The 19,396-nt window shown below is 43.2% G+C and overlaps 6 protein-coding genes across 6 annotated transcripts; 2 read left to right on the top strand and 4 right to left on the bottom strand.

Annotated features, from left to right (window-relative positions):
- Window positions 1-352: 352 nt before the first annotated feature.
- FA14DRAFT_164707 (uncharacterized protein) lies at window positions 353-2,896 on the top strand (the record flags this gene model as incomplete). The annotated part of the gene is made up of 2 exons (XM_025499909.1): window positions 353-2,621; window positions 2,655-2,896. 2 exons carry the CDS (start codon window positions 353-355, stop codon window positions 2,894-2,896), a joined length of 2,511 nt encoding a protein of 836 aa, XP_025356573.1.
- Window positions 2,707-4,656, bottom strand: FA14DRAFT_161056 (uncharacterized protein). The gene has a single exon (XM_025498950.1). The coding sequence runs from the start codon at window positions 4,591-4,593 to the stop codon at window positions 3,100-3,102; it is 1,494 nt and encodes a 497-aa protein (XP_025356572.1). The 5' UTR covers window positions 4,594-4,656; the 3' UTR covers window positions 2,707-3,099.
- Window positions 4,657-4,743: 87 nt separating this feature from the next.
- Window positions 4,744-5,422, top strand: FA14DRAFT_134925 (4A/4B type thioredoxin-like protein). Its single transcript, XM_025496991.1, has 2 exons — window positions 4,744-5,251; window positions 5,323-5,422. The coding sequence occupies exons 1-2, from the start codon at window positions 4,849-4,851 to the stop codon at window positions 5,346-5,348; spliced, it is 429 nt and encodes a 142-aa protein (XP_025356571.1). The 5' UTR covers window positions 4,744-4,848; the 3' UTR covers window positions 5,349-5,422.
- A 64-nt stretch (window positions 5,423-5,486) lies between these two features.
- On the bottom strand, window positions 5,487-9,260 carry FA14DRAFT_161055 (putative CRM1-nuclear export factor, exportin). The gene has a single exon (XM_025498949.1). The coding sequence runs from the start codon at window positions 8,873-8,875 to the stop codon at window positions 5,651-5,653; it is 3,225 nt and encodes a 1,074-aa protein (XP_025356570.1). The 5' UTR covers window positions 8,876-9,260; the 3' UTR covers window positions 5,487-5,650.
- Window positions 9,261-13,797: 4,537 nt separating this feature from the next.
- Window positions 13,798-15,153, bottom strand: FA14DRAFT_122332 (kinase-like protein; the record flags this gene model as incomplete). Its single annotated transcript, XM_025496514.1, has 1 exon — window positions 13,798-15,153. One exon carries the CDS (start codon window positions 15,151-15,153, stop codon window positions 13,798-13,800), a length of 1,356 nt encoding a protein of 451 aa, XP_025356569.1.
- Window positions 15,154-18,493: 3,340 nt separating this feature from the next.
- Window positions 18,494-19,047, bottom strand: FA14DRAFT_179625 (UPF0057-domain-containing protein; the record flags this gene model as incomplete). The annotated part of the gene is made up of 6 exons (XM_025500938.1): window positions 18,494-18,536; window positions 18,607-18,625; window positions 18,693-18,777; window positions 18,851-18,871; window positions 18,944-18,965; window positions 19,034-19,047. 6 exons carry the CDS (start codon window positions 19,045-19,047, stop codon window positions 18,494-18,496), a joined length of 204 nt encoding a protein of 67 aa, XP_025356568.1.
- Between the last annotated feature and the right edge of the window lie 349 nt (window positions 19,048-19,396).

Here is a 19,396-nt window from a genome sequence, read left to right as displayed (position 1 = left end):
AGCAGGGTCTGAACGTCTGATTGCTGCGCTGCGCTTCGCGTTTTGATAGCAGCCTGTCAGTGTTTTTATCTTACTTAGGCGGATGCAGACATTGAGTGTGAAAACGAAGCCTGACTGATGAAATGCCACACAAGATCGTCACGCATTAAGCCACTGGCAGGGCCGCCCATACGGTTGTAAAGACCGGTTCCTAACGCAAAAGTCGTTGAAGGAAACCATCACAACCTTCTTATACTCCAAATTGCACAGCTCATGAAGATTTGATTTTCAATCAGAGTAAAAGCAAATCAGATAGAATACCTGCTGGCAGGCACAAAGATCACACCACCACCACCACTACCAAGCAGACAAGATGGCCGTGCAAAGTAGATTAGTCGATGCATGGGATGATGCAAAATCATCCTTGTTAAATCGATTGATCACTTTAGCAATGGGCTATAAAAGAAATTATGCGGTAATTCAAAAAATTTTACAGATTGGTTATTTTTCTTTTATTATGCTAAATTTATATCGTGGCTTTAATCCTAAAAAGAAAAAGCAACCAAAACAAGTTGGTGATATTGCAAAGAAAGGCGTTGAAGAAAGTGCAAATGTGGACGCTAAACAAATCGCAAAACAGGAAAAGAATGTAACACAAGAAGTTGAAGAAGAATCAAGCGGTAAAAGAGGTCGCAAAGGACGTAAAGGAAGAGGTCCTCGTGTTGAAGTTGATGCAGTCTTTTTCCAACGGCTTCGTAGGTTACTCAAGATTGTCATTCCAGGCGCTCGTTCGAAAGAGTCGATTTTGCTCATCACTCACTCAATCTTTTTGGTTCTGCGTACATTCATCAGTCTTTATGTCGCAGAACTAGACGGAAGGATCGTCAGTGCATTTGTTCGTGGCCGTACTCGTGATTTCTTAAAAGGAATCGCTTGGTGGATGACGATCGCCATTCCTGCCACTTATACGAACTCACTCATCGATTTCTTACAATCAAAGATCGCATTGGCATACCGTTCCCGTCTAACGATGCGTGTTCATGACATGTACCTCACCGATGCAACATACTATACCCTTGGAAATTTGGACGATCGAATTCACAATGCTGATCAATTGATCGCTGTTGACATTTCAAGATTTGCAACATCTTTGGCAGAATGTTATAGTAACATTTCTAAACCGATTCTTGATACAATGCTTTACAACTATCAACTTTCCAATAATGTTGGTGCAGAAGGTTTGATCTTTATCAATTTACTCGTTCAAGGTTCAGCCGTACTATTACGAAAAGCAACTCCTCCTTTCGGTCAATATGCTGCCGAAGCACAACGATTAGAAGGTGAATATCGATGGGCACATTCACGCTTGATTGAGAACAGTGAAGAAGTTGCACTTTATCGTGGTCAACAATTGGAAAAGAAAGGTATAGAACGTGCTTATTTCAGCTTGATCAAACATGTTAACCGAGTTTATCGAATCAGAATCGCACATGGAATGGTAGAAGAAGGTATTATCAAATGGTTGTGGGGCAGCTTGGGTCTTGTGATCTGTGCTTTGCCTGTATTCTTCAAGATTCCAGGTGTGAAGGTAGGAGATATGGGATCACGTACAGAAGCATTTGTGACCAACAGACGTTTACTCTTATCTTCAAGTGATGCATTCGGTCGAGTGATGTACTCTTACAAAGAGTTGGCAGAATTGGCAGGTTATACAGCCCGTGTCACTGAAATCTTGGATACCATGGAAGAAGTTAAAGCAGGAAAGTATCAAAAGAAGCTCGTCAGTGCTGCTGGAACAGAAGAAAATCAAGCTGTTCTGTCTACACGTGGTATTGTAGAAGAAGCAAAAGACGTCGAATTCGAGAATGTACCGATCGTCAGTCCAAATGGTGATGTTTTGGTTCGTTCAATGTCATTCAAGCTAACACAAGGTCAACATTTGCTCATCGTTGGTCCAAACGGATGCGGTAAATCATCCATGTTCCGTATCTTGGGCGGCTTATGGCCTGTTTATGGAGGTGTCGTTCGTAAACCTCCAACTAGCGAATTCTTTTACCTTCCACAAAGACCTTATACATCTTTGGGCACCCTTCGTGATCAAATCATTTACCCTCACACGGTAAGTGAAATGCGAGCAAAAGGTAAAACAGATGAAGATTTGATGGCAATTTTGCGTAAATTACAAATCGATCATATCGTCGAACGTGAAGGTGGTTGGGACGTTCAACGTGAATGGCGTGATGCATTAAGCGGAGGAGATAAACAAAGGATTGCAATGTCTCGTTTGTTCTATCATGTTCCACGATATGCAATCTTGGACGAATGTACAAGTGCGGTCACATTGGAAGTCGAAAAGATTATGTACGATTATGCAACCGAATTGGGTATTTCCATGTTGACCGTTTCGCATAGACCAAGTTTATGGCGTTACCATCAGTTGGTGTTGCAATTCGATGGTCAAGGCGGTTACGTCTTTACAGAATTGGATGCTGAAAAACGTTTAGCATTACAAGAAGAAAAGCAAGGATTGGAACAAAAGTTACTCAGTGTACCTAAATGGCAAGAACGTTTAGCCCAATTGAAACAAGCACAACAAGAACAAAAAGCACGCAGTCGATCCAGTAGTCCTGTTAGAGAAATTCGTCCTTTGCAAGCGAAACAAGAACAACAACCAGCACAGGCATCTACCAAGGCTGCTCCTGCACCTGTTCCAGAAAGTGAAGCACCTGCCAAGCTAGATTCTTCTTTCGTTTCAGTCACTGCTCCTGCTGAAACAAAGGCTGCAAACACTGCTTCTGCTGCTCCAACTCCCGCAAAAGTTGCTCCTGCTCCCGCTGCTGAACAGCCAAAGACAGCACCTCAAGCACCCGCTTCTGGAAAGAAGTCAGGCTCAAAGGGAAAAAAGAATAACAAGTAAACTTTTCGAAATGGCAAGTAAGCAATCTTGACTCTTTCCCTCTTTCCCCTCTTCAAAAATGTAGGCTATAATCATACGTGCTTAATCTATTGGATTTGTTGTACCGCTCGCAAGGTGAGATAGAAGTGATGAGAATTTATATTGATAAAAATGTCTATATTAAAGGAACAGCAAGGTAAAGAATCTTCGCAACACACTTTCCTTCACCCTCTTGCGTCATCTCTTCCCTTATCCGCAGGAGGAGCACTAGCAGATGCAACGCCAGCATGTCGCAAACCCACACCCGATGTTGTGGAAACGCCAGGTCTTTGAGCAGCAGGAGCATTGATGTTAAGAGCAGCAGGTGCTAAACCAATCCAAGGAGCAATCAAGCCGCGAGCCAGAATCTCACCAAAGCCTAATGCAATCCCATTGATAAACGGTAAGCCTATATTGACCACCATACTTGCCAATAAGAGGTAAGACCTTCTTCTCCATGTTAGCCCGGGCGTGAATAATGCAATCGTCAATGAGCCGGAAGGTGCATATTGTGGTTGCATTTCCGCAGGTGCGGAAACCTGTGATGAAGAGGCGGAAGAAGACCTACGTCGAAGGGAAGACCTTCTCTTCTCGTTTATTGAGTCGTTCGAGGGTGATCTAGATGTTCTTCGTGGCAAGAAGCGTGGCATACCTGTTGCTGAAACTGTTGGTACCGTTTGAACATTTTCCATTCCCGTTTCCATTGTGCGGGGAGCGCCGGTGGCCGCAGATGTATGGCTAAATTCTTGTTCTTCCGGTTCATCGTATACACCTTTATCCTTGTCATGTGAATGATTATGATGCGTATCATGATGTCGGTGACGACCTGAGCTCGATGTCGAAGGCCGAAGAGGAGATGAAAGTATATTCGGCCTAAACGGTTGTCCTTCGAGGGAATGTACTGTGTCAACATCAGGATCCAGACCAAAGCTTGCATCACGCTTGCTCGGTCTATGAGGGGATGATGGTTCTTTGCTATGTGCTTCCATCAATGCATTCAAGGCGCTGTCGTCTCCCGATTGTGCTGCACCTCCAGCTACACCTGTTCCCGCTCCTGAATATCCGCTCTGATCGCCTTCATTGAATAAGCTATTGTCTGGACCCAGTGTACGTTGAGAGGAGAATGAGTTTGAATTCGGTATGGATAAAGTACTTTGAGAAGAGTTCAAAGAAGAAGAGCTTGGCTGTGGTCCTGGTGCTGATGGAAGAAGATCGCCAGGTGCCAGCGGTGCATAACCGTTTGAATTCCTACTATTTGTGAAAGATGAGGTAGATGCTGAACCATCGTACGTACGACCTAGATCATCCGGAGAAACAGCACTTGAAGGTCCATTTCCTCGACTTTCTTGCTGTATTTGGTTTGCACTCGTTGTATCTATCTTGTCCAATGTATTGCCAAAAGAAGAAGAGGTCGGAAATGCCGGCTCTTCTCCTAGATCCAAGTTTGAAATCACGCTACTGTTCATCGCATTTGCCTGAGCTGGATTGAGTGTAGGTGAAGACAAATCTGATGTTTGACTTCCACTTTCCGATACGTTACTGCTGACTTTTTCTTGTCTTTTGGTAGCTTCTCCTCCTTCCTCGCCTAATGTTGAGGAGGTAGGAAGATCATCTTTTGCACTTAGTGATTCATTTCCCGTACGCTCTTGATCCGAAACCTTTGAAGGATGATCTGCCATATCGCAATGCTAACCTATGAGCAAGGCCTGTTGATCTCTACCAGTAAATGTATGATGGAGTGATGACAATAAGGCTGTTCATAATCATAAAAGAGGTCAATACTCTCCTTTGTTCACGTGTATGCATATTCAATGCATGATGCGTGTATGCACGGTCCGAATAAAGAAAAAGAGAAAAGGGTGGAGCGTCCGACTAAATTGAACAACACTTTGCATCATTACAACCTTCCCTACAAAGACATCCACCGACAAAAGATGTCTTACTTTCTCGTTCATTTACAATCCGGATGGCATGTCGATCAAGCAATACTATCAGAAGAAGACCGTGTAGTCGTGATCAGGTTCGGACATGATCATGATCCAACATGTATGGCAATGGATGAAACACTATACAACATTACTGAAAGGGTGAAAAATTTCGCAGTAATTTACGTTGTTGATATCACACAAGTACCTGATTTCAATAAAATGTATGAATTGTACGATCAATGCTCGGTCATGTTCTTCTTTCGTAATAAACACATCATGATCGATTTGGGAACGGGAAATAATAACAAGATCAATTGGGCAATCGAAAATAAACAAGAAATGATTGATATAATCGAAGTTGTTTATCGTGGAGCATCAAAAGGAAGAGGTTTAGTCATGAGTCCAAAAGGTGGGATCGCTTTGAATGGATGCAAACGTGGATGTACAATTACTGACTATCATCTTTTTTTTTGCATACAGATTACTCCACGCGGCATAATCGCTAATCACGACAAACACTACCGCTGTACTACTACCACGCATTTGTATTCTACTGTCAATCAAACTGTTTTTTCAAGATACATTGGATTAGAAAGGTAGAGCGACAGCTCCAAAGCTCTGTCACATACATGAGAGAAGTTTGAAGGGGAATAAATTTGGGGGTTTGAGGAAGGGGGGAATCGAGACATTTTCTTCGCTAGACAACAAAAAATTTACAGTTAAAGATATCATAAGTCAGGTTTCGACATTCTTTTTCGCTTTGACCCAGCACATTTGATCAATTGAGCAGATCCGACCAAATATCGAGTCAAAGTTCTTCATCTTCATCTTTCATTTCGGCAGGTTTGAGCATACCAGGAATCTTTGCAGCTTGTTCTTTCTCTTTTGCCGCTTGTGCAGCCCTCTCACTTTCTTTATCTTCCAAGAACAAGTCTGCATTATTATCTTCCGTTGCAGTTCCGCCAGCTTCGCGACTTGCGATCAGGAAATCACGTAAGTGCAACTTGTATTTCGACAAATCTGAAGAGAGTTGGCACAGTCCATTGACAAAGTCGTCAACATAAGAAGCTTGCATTTGTGGGAATGCGTTTCGCAACAAGTTGGACGTATATTGACGAATGAATGCGCGATTGTCAGGATTTCCATCAGGTCCAAGAGGTACTTGAACACGACCTGTCTCGATCAATTCGTAAATCTTTGCCAAAACTGCACATTGAGTCTTGAAGCCTGCCTTATGATCTGGCTCACACAAGACGTAGAATGTATCTTGAATGATGCTGAGAAGATATTGCTGATAGAATGCATTGGCAACACTGGCATCTTGTTCGGAAATATTGCTGATCAATTCCAACATGATTTGCAAACCTGTATCGGCAATATCACGCATTGTATGCTTGATAGCCCAGACACCAGCATCAATGCACAATTTGAACTTTTCCGGTGGAAGGGACAGAATTGCATTGAAGCAATGAACGATGATTGCGCGTAACAATTTGAAGAAGCCCACACGATGTTCAGGGAATTCAGCAAAGTCTGCTGAAATCATTGAAAGGGTAGGTTGGAATACAGCATCCATAATAGGCGATACCTTATCGGCTAATAACGATCCGAGACGGGTAGTAATTGTGGCCATTACCATCAACACTTCAGCATCACGAGCAGGTGCCACATTGTTATGATAGTCTCCCAAGATTGCATCCAATAATGAAGGGATCAAATTATTGTTCACACCTTCCAAATCGTCTGCTCGCTTCACGTATGTCTCGACCAAACGTAAGATATCCTTCTTGATCGTACGAAGACCACGAACGAGTGGTGTCTTTGTCGCAATCAAACCATCAGATTCAACCTTTGCACTAATCAGTCCACTGACACTGCGATACAATGCAAGCATATCGAGGTAGTTGCGTGTGATTTGTGGTAAGAAGAAAGTACCGATAGACGTGCATGCTGATACGTTTGTCTTCAACACATTTGATAAGATCTTGATGTTCTCTGAACTGCTTAGCACATCAACATCGCTATGTGCCTGAGACATCAAAGAATCCCAAGCATTGTTGGGCAATTCCATCATTTTGGCAATCAAGCGCTCTTGTATAGGACGATTAGGCTGAGCTGCAATCATATATCCAACCGCTTCGTAGAATGTGTGAACTTGATGCGGTGATAGATCGATCGTGATCTTTGGTAATGTGCGCAAGATTTCATCAATGAAAGGCTCAGTCTCTCCCGATTGTTGCATGACGAAATGTCTTCTGCACTTTTGTGCAATTTTGATAAATGTATCACATGCCATATCTTGAACACCTTCGTGTGTCTCGTGCATGAATTCGAAGTTTTTGTTCACCACAGTCTTGAGGAATTTCCAATGCGCTTTCAGGAAACGAGGATATTGTCCAACGATGTACATGATATTTGACGCAACCACAGCTTTGTTGTCTTTTCCTCTCTTCATTTCACAAAGCCCTAGGAGATCCTTGATTACAGTGACCAAGAATCTTTTTTCCTGCTCTTCATTCATCGCACCGGATATACTTCCGATTGCCCAGCAAAGCGTGTTTAGGTTGGCCCAACTCCATTCAGATCCGTCCACTTGTTTGGCCAACTTTTCTGTCATGATCGTTTCCGTATCGATGACATCCAAATGGGTGAGGTAGACCAGTACCTCCCTCATTGATTTGTATAATACAATCGTGTCGCTTTCCTTCATGAATTCACGTACGATTTCTCCTTCGTCATTCTCCACAATTAAGACTTCTTCTGGTTTCACCATTCTTTCAATCATCACAAGACGCAGATTGCTCAAAATCTCTGAGTAGATGTTCTTGCGCAAATTGACGCCATTGTGATTTGCATGTGCACCGCTGGATAGATTGAGACCCAGAAGAGGATTCATCTCGGATATTGGTAGTGTTTGAATTTCCTCGTACAGCTCGCTCACGAGCTTGCTCCAATATTCCAAACAGATCTTAAAGACCTCCCTCTCTGGTACTTGTGAGACTTTGATCAAGTATAGATGTGCATTGAGCAGAAGATCTTTGCTTTCTGGTGTTTCGATGAGCCGTAGATGCGTGTTTAGGAAGTTGCAAAGGAAAAGAGCCAAATTGAGTACCAATTCTTGATCGGAATCTGAAGATGTTTCATATGCCTGTGCAATATTTGTGCTTGGAGGCACCATACGATTGACAGCTGTCATGACCATGTTGAATAGTACAACGAACTTTGCATCATACTCTGGCACGACTTGCAAGCCTGCAATTTCTGACAAGCATTTCAACGTCACGTTTCGGAATTCAGGTACTTCGAGGAATCGTCCGATCAAGTTGTCAATGACGTTCGTCTCGAAGATGTAACCCAAAGGAATCCAGTTGAGGAATTTCAACATCGTCTCAAGAGTAGCTTTGATTAAGCTTGGCTTGTTTGCCTTTTCCAATACTTCACTGCATAATTGGAAAACCTCGGAGAATTCGCCACACATTTGATTTTTGAGGTTCTTCGTTTTGACTTGGGTCATTTGCTCAGCAGAATAATCGAAGATTTCTTCTGAGAGCAATCGAAGGATGTGCATGTTATTCTCACAGATCGACAATGAGGTTCTTGAAGAAGATACGATATCGGGAATGAAGGAAGGCCATCTATGTGGCCATTCTTGCTTCAAGATTTGAATTAACGTCATATCCAATTTGGCCAGATATGTCTTCTCTGTGCGCAACAATGTCTCATCGCTAGATTGACTGATGATCGTTTCAACGATGAAATTGCGAATGCCTTGTTGTTGATCTTGTGGTAAAACCTTCCAGCGTGTAGCAATGAGATTGTCCAAAATTTTCAAAGCCAAGAATTTTGTTTGAGAATTACTGGATTGTTGCAAGATTGCAGGTACGCGTTGCCATGCATCCGGATGCTCTTGAAATTGTGGTAATACTTGAGCTGCTGCCTTTTGATCAGGACCGACGCCTGTGAACATAGCAGTCACAACACGATCCAAGAGACCGATGTCCAGGTCTTGGTTGAAATCCAAAATGCCATCCATGATGTCAATGACGAATCTCAAGAGCAGGAAATTGATAGATTGGATTTAGTATAATTTCCGATGTTTTCTTGGCAGTGATCTTCCCAGCCTTATACTTTGTAAGGCTCAGATCAGAGCGCAATATGCTGCAACAACGATTGGTGTCCTCTTTGCTCGAGTACAGACTTGTTGAGTGACGTATTGAAGTCGATCGAGCTCTTCTTCCTCCACGATTTAGTATAAACAAGAGCTGAGCGGGTGTATCGATGTGATCTGTCAATTGTGTCAACCTTTTTCTCAGTGGATGAGGATGTTGAAGATGATGGATTGAACACAAATCATGATTGCGTGGCTGGCGCGTGCTTTTTTGCCCTGTTGCCCTGCCACTTGATTGACTGTTGCTCTTTTGCCCTTCTCTCTCTCAAAGTGTTAATTTTCGGACTTTGGCTCTAAAATTGTAACTCCTTTGGCCTGCCTGTCCTCCCTTACGCGTATATAAGCATACCATTAAACGCGCTCGAAAGAGGGAGAGATGATCATCATCTTGTGTTGCTAATGTCATCATCAAATTAAACAGATGCTTCAGGTGATACAATTCAATAAGATATTACTCAGTTTCGACATAGCATCAATGGCATTTCCCTTGTCTGAATAGAGTTTCGAAGTTTTAACACCGCATTCTCTACTTTCTGGCATTCTTTCTACTTTGTGACACTTAATAATCAAGCTGTATCATATTTCAACTCATTCTTCCTCTCTTCATTGATCTCTTCATCATCATCATAGAGCACTGTCCGTGATTGACACTGCCTGCTCATCCTAGAAGACGCATACATTCACGTGATCTTACCTTGTACAGGGAGCACGTTCGCTATTCCTACTTATGACGCTGTGTAACGCGGAATAATGATGCACTAACTCAAATGTGCATGCATGCTGCACGTCCCTTTGATAACTTTCTTTTCCCAAGTCGTGGTAGAATTCGGGATAATTCAATTTTCATTTTGGGAAAGAAAGAAGAACTTCTTCTTGGCTTTCTATCATCATCATCAACACGCCCATTCATTCTTTCATTTTCCATCCGGTGGCATTCCCGAATTGATTGAAAAGCTCATTCGGCGTAGCTTTGGCGTAAAGCATCGATAAGGTGCAGCAGGGCACATACGCTAAGAGATTGCATTCAAGATTATACTATCAAAGCTCATCAAGATCATTCGAAAAAGATGAAGTTTGGTAAACAAATTTTGAGTCAACAAATATCAGGATGGGGATCATACTATCTGGATTATAAAAGTTTGAAAAAGATTATCAATTCTCTCGAAAAAGGTCGTTTAACCGATGCAGCTCTATTTGCTTCAGGAATACGGCCCGAACAGATACCCAACGGTGATGGTGTAAGTGCTGCAGCCGCTGCTGCCGGCGGTCAACATTCAGCATCATTCTCCGATTCAGGCGCTGAAGCACAAATCCTGCCAAGAACAGAAGGATCGGACGAATTGAGAGCACACAAAGCAGCTTTCTTCTTCAAATTGGAGCGTGAATTGGAAAAGATTAATGCTTTTTACCTACAAAAAGAAGCGGAATTGAAGAGTAGATTGAGTACCCTTGTGGATAAGAAGCAGGTCATCCTTACAAAAAGAGGAGCAGCAAGTTTGAGCAAAGGTTCTCCTGCATTTTATGCACTCTATGAGGGTTTCAGGTATTTTGAAAAAGATTTGAGTAAACTGCAACAATTCATTGAGGTCAACGCTACAGGTTTCCGCAAAATTCTCAAAAAATGGGACAAACGCTCAAAGTCACAGACGAAAGAGTTATATTTGGCACGACAAGTGGAAGTACAGCCATGCTTCAATCGTGAGTTTATTGCTGAGTTGAGCGATGTGGCAGCTGCAAACCTTTTGGAATTGGAAAATATGTCTGAAACCAAAACCGCTCGGAATGGTGGCATTGAACCTGCAATTGTAGGAGAGAAGACTGCATTCACGTCAGAAAAGCGTCTTGATTTTGCTGCTGCAAGAAGTGAAGATGTGGATATCTTGTCCGACTTGGAAGATAATCTGTCTTCAGCAATCAAGGCGGGCAAAGCTAACGAAGCCAAAGAAACGGCACACATTGCAGCTCAAACAGAAGATGGCATCAGTGTTGCTCGTGTCGTCTGGAGAGCATTGCTAGATGCCGACCCGGAAGCCATACAGCGAATTATGTCAGTGGGACTTCCTGATTACAAATTCGTCGATGATATCAATTCACGCAGTTGCTTACACGAGGCAGCCCTAGCTGGGAATTTGATCTTGGTCAAGGCATGCATACAAAATGGTGTGCGTGTAGGAAGTAGGGATATCTACGGCAGAACTGCACTTTCTTATGCTGCCATGTCTGGTCACGCCGATATCTGCACATTCCTACTCTCCTTACCCAATGTTGATCCAACAACGACTGATTTGGATGGCTTCTCTCCGCTTGTGCTTTCTGTCATGAACGGACATGCAAATGTCGTCCAAATTCTGTTGGCAAGCGGTGTTAGTGTTGAACCTGATTCACACACTGATCTCATTCCTCTTTGTTTGGCTGCTTCCGGCGGCCATGCTGATATCACAAAGCTACTACTCGCAAGAGGGTCCAAGATCATCGCCAACACAGAAGGACTCACACCGCAAGCATTAGCAGCAAGGGAAGGACATGCTGATTGCTTGAGTCTGCTGGTCCAAGCTGGCGCAGATCCCAACGTGCGTGAAAAAGGAACACTTTGGACACCCTTGTTCTTCGCCGCTGAGAACGGCCATACGGATTGCTTGCGTATTCTGGTTATTGCAGGAGCGCATGTTGATGTGTTGGATGAGAAAGCAAGAAATCCGGCTTTCTATGCGGCCTGGAAAGGTCACATTGATTGTCTATTATACATCTTGGAGGCAGCCAAAATCGCCAAAGCATCTAAAGCAGCTGCAGCAGCAGGCACTGAAGTGCCATCCAGTACCACCGAACGAAGACAATTGGACGGTGCAACATCGTCTTTGCCTCGCAAGAAGAGCAAAACAGAGGATGAACTACCATCGCTAGACGATTTGGATGGGGAGATTGACGGAATACCATCGTTATCGCTTCCTCCACCAATTATTCCCTTCCGTACATATGGACACAATTATCTCGATAAACGAGCTCTGATTACAGTCTCCTTGACGAATTCATCGGTGCGTTTATACAAATTGCAAGATCCCAACCGTCCTGAACAGTTCTCGACTTCTTCGTTGAAATTAGTCATGACCTCAAGGCCTGATGATTCTTCCACAACGATACCACATACAATCGTCTTGCCTCTTGCCGATGATCGTGAGGTGTTCTCTTTCCAGGTGGAGGCTTTGGAGAAATTCACTATAGAATGGGAATTGATGCCAACGTTTGGATCAAAGGTGATTGGTAAAGCTGTTGCGTTACCTTCTCTATTCGACAGCATCACAGATCGTAAAAGATTTGTGCTTCCATTGCAAGATGTATACTTGAAGATCGTTGGTGAGATTGCATTCGAATTGGACTGTGTTAGACCATTCGATGGTGTTCAACTGGAAATCGGTGGTCGTGTGGAAACATACTGGAAGAGTACCCTACCCGGTACAGCAGCAACAGGACAAATTGCACAACAGCAAAGAATGACACCAACCGGAGGTGCAGGAACACAGGCAATCGGAGCAGGAGTATCGAATCACGATCCTGCCAATTCATCAACAACAAACAACAACGCTGCGCTACCATCTTCTGCTCCGCCGACATCAGTTTCGACCACTTCTGCCGCTGCTGCTTTGAATGCGGGATTATTTGTCACTGCATCTTCTTTGTCAGGCGAACATTTACGTTTGGCTGTTCAAGTGACCAAAGATGGCGTGGCGGTTGTCTATCCTGAATTCAATCTTCCTGTGCCTGGCTTGGAGGTATATGTGGGAAGCGTTACGAGTGATCAATTCCGTTCTTTGGCCAAAGCGACACAGCGTGAGATCACCTTGAGTCAAGAAGAAGCTCGCAAATTGCAATTACCCGTTTCAGGCTGGACATCTTTGATTCGTAGATCGATGATCACACTTGAAGATCTTTTGAAATTGCTTCCAACCTCTGTTGGTATTGATATGGACGTTTTATATCCTTCAACAGCGGATGTACGTGGAAATCCATCGTTGCCAAAGATTGAAGTGAATGCCTTTGTTGATGCAATTTTGCATACTGTTTATCGTTCTGGCACTTCATCTTCTACAAGCTTAACGTCAAGAAAGATTCTGTTCTCCAGCAGAAGCCCGACAGTTTGCACAGCCTTAAATTGGAAACAACCTAATTACGCAGTCTTCTTTGCTAGCTATTGCGGCTTGGCACATGACTCTGGAAACTTAAGCGGAAGCATTGGAGGTGGAGCAGATGGCGTGGTACGCTTTGCTCCTTGTGATCGTGGTGAACCTGATGCCAGACGATCAAGTGTCAGTGAAGCTGTTCGATTCGCAAAGAGCAATAACCTGTTAGGTATTATGGTTGATGCAATTTTGCTTAATAATGTACCACAATTGGTTCATGCTATCAAATCTGCCGGTCTTTTACTCATCACGATTGGTCAATATAAACCTTTGGTATCTGCTCCAAAACCAATCTCAGAACCAAGTTCTACAGCAGCAGAACAAGCTGGTGCCGATACCGAAGTACCGGACGGAAGTGTGGAAGATGGCATCGTTCTCGCTCGATAGAGTTACACCATAAATTTACATCACCTTTCATGTTTATCTCTACTAAAATGCTAAGAATCGGATAATGTACTTGTGTTTCTTTGAGTGAAGCGTGGCTTGAACAGCATGCAAAGTGAGCATAAATTAATTATAAAAACAAAGAAAGAAGACAAAAAGGTGGTTACAAATGTTATGATGAGGTGTAAATGATATGATACAGATTGAAGATGTGATGATTGTTATTGATCAACGGGATGCATTGCGTGTTGTATTGTTTGCTTTATATTTCTTATCCTTGCTGTCCGAGTCCGCAGAAGCAGCAGCAGCAGCTACAGCTGCTTCCTTTTTCATTTGTACTAATTTCTCCATTTCTTCGCACACTTCAGTCATTGTTGGTCGAAGCTTAGGATTTTGATCCCACATTCTATCCAACAATTCAACGATTTCACTTCCATACCTTCTCCTGATGGAAACTGTTGAAGGTCGAAGTTTCTTTTGACCAACGTCTTGATAAATTTGATGTTCATTCATATCTTGGAAAGGATACTTTTTCTCCGGTTGATGCCATTGTAATGCTTCCCAAAATGTCATTCCCGCAGACCAAACGTCTACTTTTTCATTGTAATTCGGTTTAGGACACCAAAGCTCAACCGCTTGCCAATTCACCGTTCCTACCAAAGATTTGATCATCGATCGTTTATTGTTTCGCACACGTGCAAGACCAAAGTCATTAATCTTTGCCGTCTTGTTGCGAGTGATGAGAACGTTTGTGGATTTCACATCTCTGTGAATGATTGCAGGTGAACTCAAATGTAGATATTCCAACCCACGTGCAGTTTGCAATAGAATTCGGAAGATTTCATCATCCGGAGGAGGTTCGACATTGCGGATATAGTCGTACAAATCACCATTTGCACAGAGCTCCGAAACGATCATGCAAGGCGTCAATCGCATCTCGACTGGCGGAATGCAAACTCCAATGAATCGAACAATGTTCTCATGTTTGAGATCACGCAATAGAGTCAATTCCTTGATATCCATCTCGCTCAATTGATCGCGGATATCCGCAATGGCAACTTTTCTGGTGGTCTTTTTTGTGATGTGGTATTTGCCAACGTAAACGTCTTTGAACCCACCAGAACCGATCTTGTCAAGCTTTTCGAGCTTATTGAATGCAATTTCCTTGTCAACCAACTGGAGGCTCTCCAGATCCAAGCCATTAAGATCTTCCTCATTCTGAGAAGGAATTGGTGTGCCAGGCTTAGAATGCGATTCTTTTCGAAGCGATTGAGTGCGCAAAAGTAGAGGTTTGTCGCTCTCAGTAACGTTTTCACGACTTCCTTTGGTCTTCTTGGCATTTGGATCGCTACTTCCTGGTCTTGCAGTACGGGTGGAGCTGGTAGAGTCTGGCTTTTCGGTATGACTGGAAGCAATATCATCTCGGTTGTTACCGTGATGAGCGAGTAAAGCATCAATCAAGATTGCACGTGTGGCATCTTTTGCATGCAAAACACCTTCTTGCTCACAAAGCTCGATCAACCGATCACGTTTAAGGCGATTGAGTGCAGAATGACTGAAGTCTTGTCCCTCACTCTCATCCATCTCGATATTTTTGGGCTTGTCATTCGAATGTACTTTTTGATTAGAGTCATTGCGAATTGCGAAAGCAGGAATGTTGCTTTCGTTGAACACGGTAGGAAGGCGGACTTTTCCATTGCGCAATTTGCGCATCTTACTCGGGCTTGCGTCTATATCTGATGGCCTGTCATGACCTTCGTCTTCGCTGCTGAGCTCACTCTCGTCACTGTCCAATTCGCCATTCAGATTACCATTTTCTGATTCGTCCAAAGACATTTCAGACAAAGGTGGCGATGACCGCGAGCTGAGAAGATGCGATTGCTTCTTCTTAATGTCAGAGATTGTTTCATCTAGAGACATCCCTTCCGATTCATCTCCTTCATCAACGCCGTTCAGAACATTTTCCACCATTGCTTCGCTATCTTCTTCCAATGTTTGGTGAAGCTGTACATTGGCGCGGACTTTGGCTTTTCTGGGAGTACGTAAGGTACGTTTACGTGAAATGGTAGGTGAAGTGTCTTCCCAATCTTCCATTTCTTCTTCGTCATTCTGTTGAGTGCCATTCTCTAATTCGCTTGGTGAATTGCTTTCATCGCCATCATCAGTTTCACGGGCTGAGAGCTGGAATCTTGCAACGTTGCCCGATCCTCTACGATTGATTCGCTTCATCTTTGGCGTGACTACAGTAGTGTCAAGCATCATTTCGCCTTGATTGTTTGCTCTAAGAGTGCGTTGACCGAATGGTGTCGAATTGTTACGCAAAGGTTGTATTGTGACAGCTGATGAGCTAGATTGATGACGAGTTCGAGCGCGAGTACGAATCGGTGAAGAGGCAGCAAATACAAGAGACCCTTTATGACGTAGGCGTCTTCGAGCAGGGGATATGACACTGCTTGAGCGAGTGCTACTGCCTTCGTTAGAGTTATCTTTGTGCATTGGAAATGCGATGGCATTGTTCACTGGACCGCGCAAAGTGCCCTGTTTATTTGCACCAGCTAGAGATGTGAACATATGCGGAGAAGTAAACTTCTTTCGACGGTCTGCCTTGACTGGTTCGACTTCTGTTTCTTCACCAGCTGCATCGTTGGCATCAGATGCTGATTGTTCTTCCTCGTCATCGGTATAATCGCTCGACCTGGATACGATCGACGTACTCGTTCCACTCCTTTTCAAAGATGGACCAGAAGAATGCGTCTTGGAGCTTTTTCGTTCTTCTTTATTTGAGTCCAGAATTGATCCGGCAGATGTCGGCGGCTCGTCTTGACTGCGAGATTGGATGATGCCATCAACCAGGTCTTGCTTATTGAAAGAGTCCATCTCGATTGGCTCATCGGAGTTGAAAGTGCCGAGACAGACATGAAGCTCGAATAACTTATCCTTTGTAAGTCTTCGCAATTGCCATGAAGGTGCTTGTTGCAGCAATCTGACTTTTTCTCCTTCATCTTGTGCGTCTTCGACATCATCATGTGAACCTTCCCCAGTGATTTCTGCCATGCTCAGTCTACGTGAACGAGATCCTCTTGAGCTGCTGGTGGAAGCTTTACGTGATCCCATACCGTTCGATGCCAATCTGGTCACTGAATGTGTAGATGATCGCCTACTAGCATTCATCGGCTTGTCTTGTTCCATCTCATCTTGATCGCTCAATCTCATTGCACGCATATTCCTTCTCAAGGATGAGCTACTTGCGTCACGTACTTGATGTCTAGGACGTAGAGGAATAGTGCGATGTTCGAGTGGATCGATGCTATCAAATTCATCGACGAAAGGAAACCCTTTACCAATCTCTCCTCTCAGTGCGGTAGAGCTAAGCCCTTCCCCGTTACTTGCTTGTGTATTTCTTCCTCTGTGATTTGTTTGATTTTGTACTTTTGACGTCGAGAAGATGTGATTGTGACCTTCCTTTAAAACTCCTCCTCGAAATTGATTTTGACTTTGACCACTTCCATGTTTACGTTTCATGCCTGCTCTGGCCACTCGCATTGCGCGTACAGGCGAAAAGATTTCAACAAATGCATGGCGTGTGCGTTTTCCGGCAGGATTAATTGGATTAGAGGAAGAAGAAGTGTTGTTGTTGGCATTGGCAATGTTCCGTTGTGAGGTCTTCGGAACGCGGCCGTTGAGCTTTTTCGGATCTTTCTTGCTCGCTCGTTCTTTACGAACATCAACATCTACTAAACCCTCTTCTTCCTCTTCCTCTTGATCTTCATCGTCTTGTTCTGAAGAAGAAAGGGATGCATTACTGACAATACGCTCCCGGTGCGAGTAATGGTTGGCGTGATTACCATCATTCCTCGTATTCCTCTGAGCATTAGCCGATGAGGAATAAGAAGAAGATGAACTGGAAGATGGTTGTTCAGTCTTTGTCTTCATATTCGTGCCTATTTGAGTAGATTTAGTCGTTCCAAATCTACTCTTTGCAATATTGGATTGAATTGGTGAAAGTACTTGCGGTTTTGCCATCGTGTTATGAGAGAATGATAATCTATGAGGTTTGATTGAATCTGTTCATATATTTCGTGAGTGAATGCTACTTGTTCATGTAATGTATGTGAATCGATCGAACAAAGGTATGATTGCCGCCCAAAAGGCGACTTTAGTCCGATCGCGAATCCGTCTGAATGGTGATGGTTGAGAGTCGAGCGTTGAAGGAAGTTGATGTTGAAGGTTGAGTTGGTTGTTCTGTCATACAATCTTCAATACCATCATTTCTCCAGATACTTCTCTCTTTTTTGTTTGTATGCATTCACTTGCAGCAAACCTTTTTTAGCTCATGTGACACTTCCTTAAAACACAGTTATTGTGCCTCGTGGGAATTCCATGTAAACATGCCAAAGCTTCCAAATAAATACAATTCAGCAGCTGCTTGTGGCAAGGCAATAATTATTCAATTTCAACGCGTTTGTATTCGTTTTGGCTTTAATGCTGTCTAATACAACAACAATTATTTTATTAACCCTTTCTTTACGCGTTTATTCCGCATCTTGTTGAATAAACTTCTACGCGGTGGTTACATAAGCAGACAATTTATTCAATCCGTATTTACCCCTTTTACGCGGATAGCTAGATTGATAAGGCATCAATTCAGTATGTTTAAATGCCGCCGGTATCTTCTTTCATACACCTCTGGAGTGTCTGCATCTAAGCCTCACTTATCTTCATGTTCATTATGCTAATGATGGACATATATATTGCAACCAGAAATAGGGCTCGGCAATCAATGAATGCAAAATAGAGTGAAATATTTGAAAAATAATCAGGTATATTGAAACGTGAGCAAAAGATCAAGGTATAAAATCCTTTGCTGCTACAGAAGAAGAATTCGAGCTGGAAAATATCGTAAAGCCATCCATGTCATGTCAATCTATGCGACACGAGCTGGTGTTTCGTATTTACTGATGATGTACCTGTGATGACGAGGGAGGATGAAGTAAGCTTTCCACTCCTTATTGCATTCAACTTCATGCATATACTCACCAAGCATGAATCACGCCGGCTGCAAAGGGAAGGTATGGGGAATATTAGCATCTCAATCTCGTTCTTGTCTTCACTGTTGTACTCACGTAGCCATGCAAGGAAGCAAAGCAAGATGTTAATCCAAAAATTAGCAGAGCATCCTGTTTTGATAAAGACGGGCACTGGCGGAAGCTATAATTGATTGACAGAGATGGATTAAGGTTAGATTTGGTATTCTAAAGAGGCGCTATGGTTGACCACTTACGAAGATTGCCAAGAAGTAGAGCTAAGGGAAAGAAGCGATAAGTCGTTTAAGAAAAGGAAATAATGAGATGTAATGGTCCCTTTGTACACTTACGAGCACGTCTGAGCCTGAAGATCTGATGATGTGGAGGAATGTCAGTTCTCTTTGTCATAGACTGATGATCACCGGGAAGAAGTAACTCACGCTGGGCGAGCCATGTTTACCAGATATGTTCAACAAATTGCTTATTATGTGATGATGGAGAAGAAGAAGAGTAAGTGAGTTCAATGCAACAGTTCACCATACAAATGAATGTGAAATGCATATATGCTGTGTAAATGATAATTAAACTTTTCCATGACACATATCTTGACAACCTTAGCGCGCCCGCCCGTTTGCGTATCGCCTGCTTCCTGATGCACTGCCTCAAATCCGGGCATACCCCTCGCCCACGCCAAGCAAGCAAGCAAACAAGCACGCCAACCTGGGTCAACTAAACGCATACATTCACACTTTTCCTCCATCACGGTGAAACAAAATCAGATACAATATACAGCATACATATAC

Source organism: Meira miltonrushii (genome assembly GCF_003144205.1).
Source record: "Meira miltonrushii strain MCA 3882 unplaced genomic scaffold FA14scaffold_2, whole genome shotgun sequence".
Lineage (NCBI taxonomy): Eukaryota > Fungi > Basidiomycota > Exobasidiomycetes > Exobasidiales > Brachybasidiaceae > Meira > Meira miltonrushii.
The sequence above is the reverse complement of the archived record's forward strand: the minus strand, read 5'-3'. Positions and strand labels throughout refer to the sequence as shown.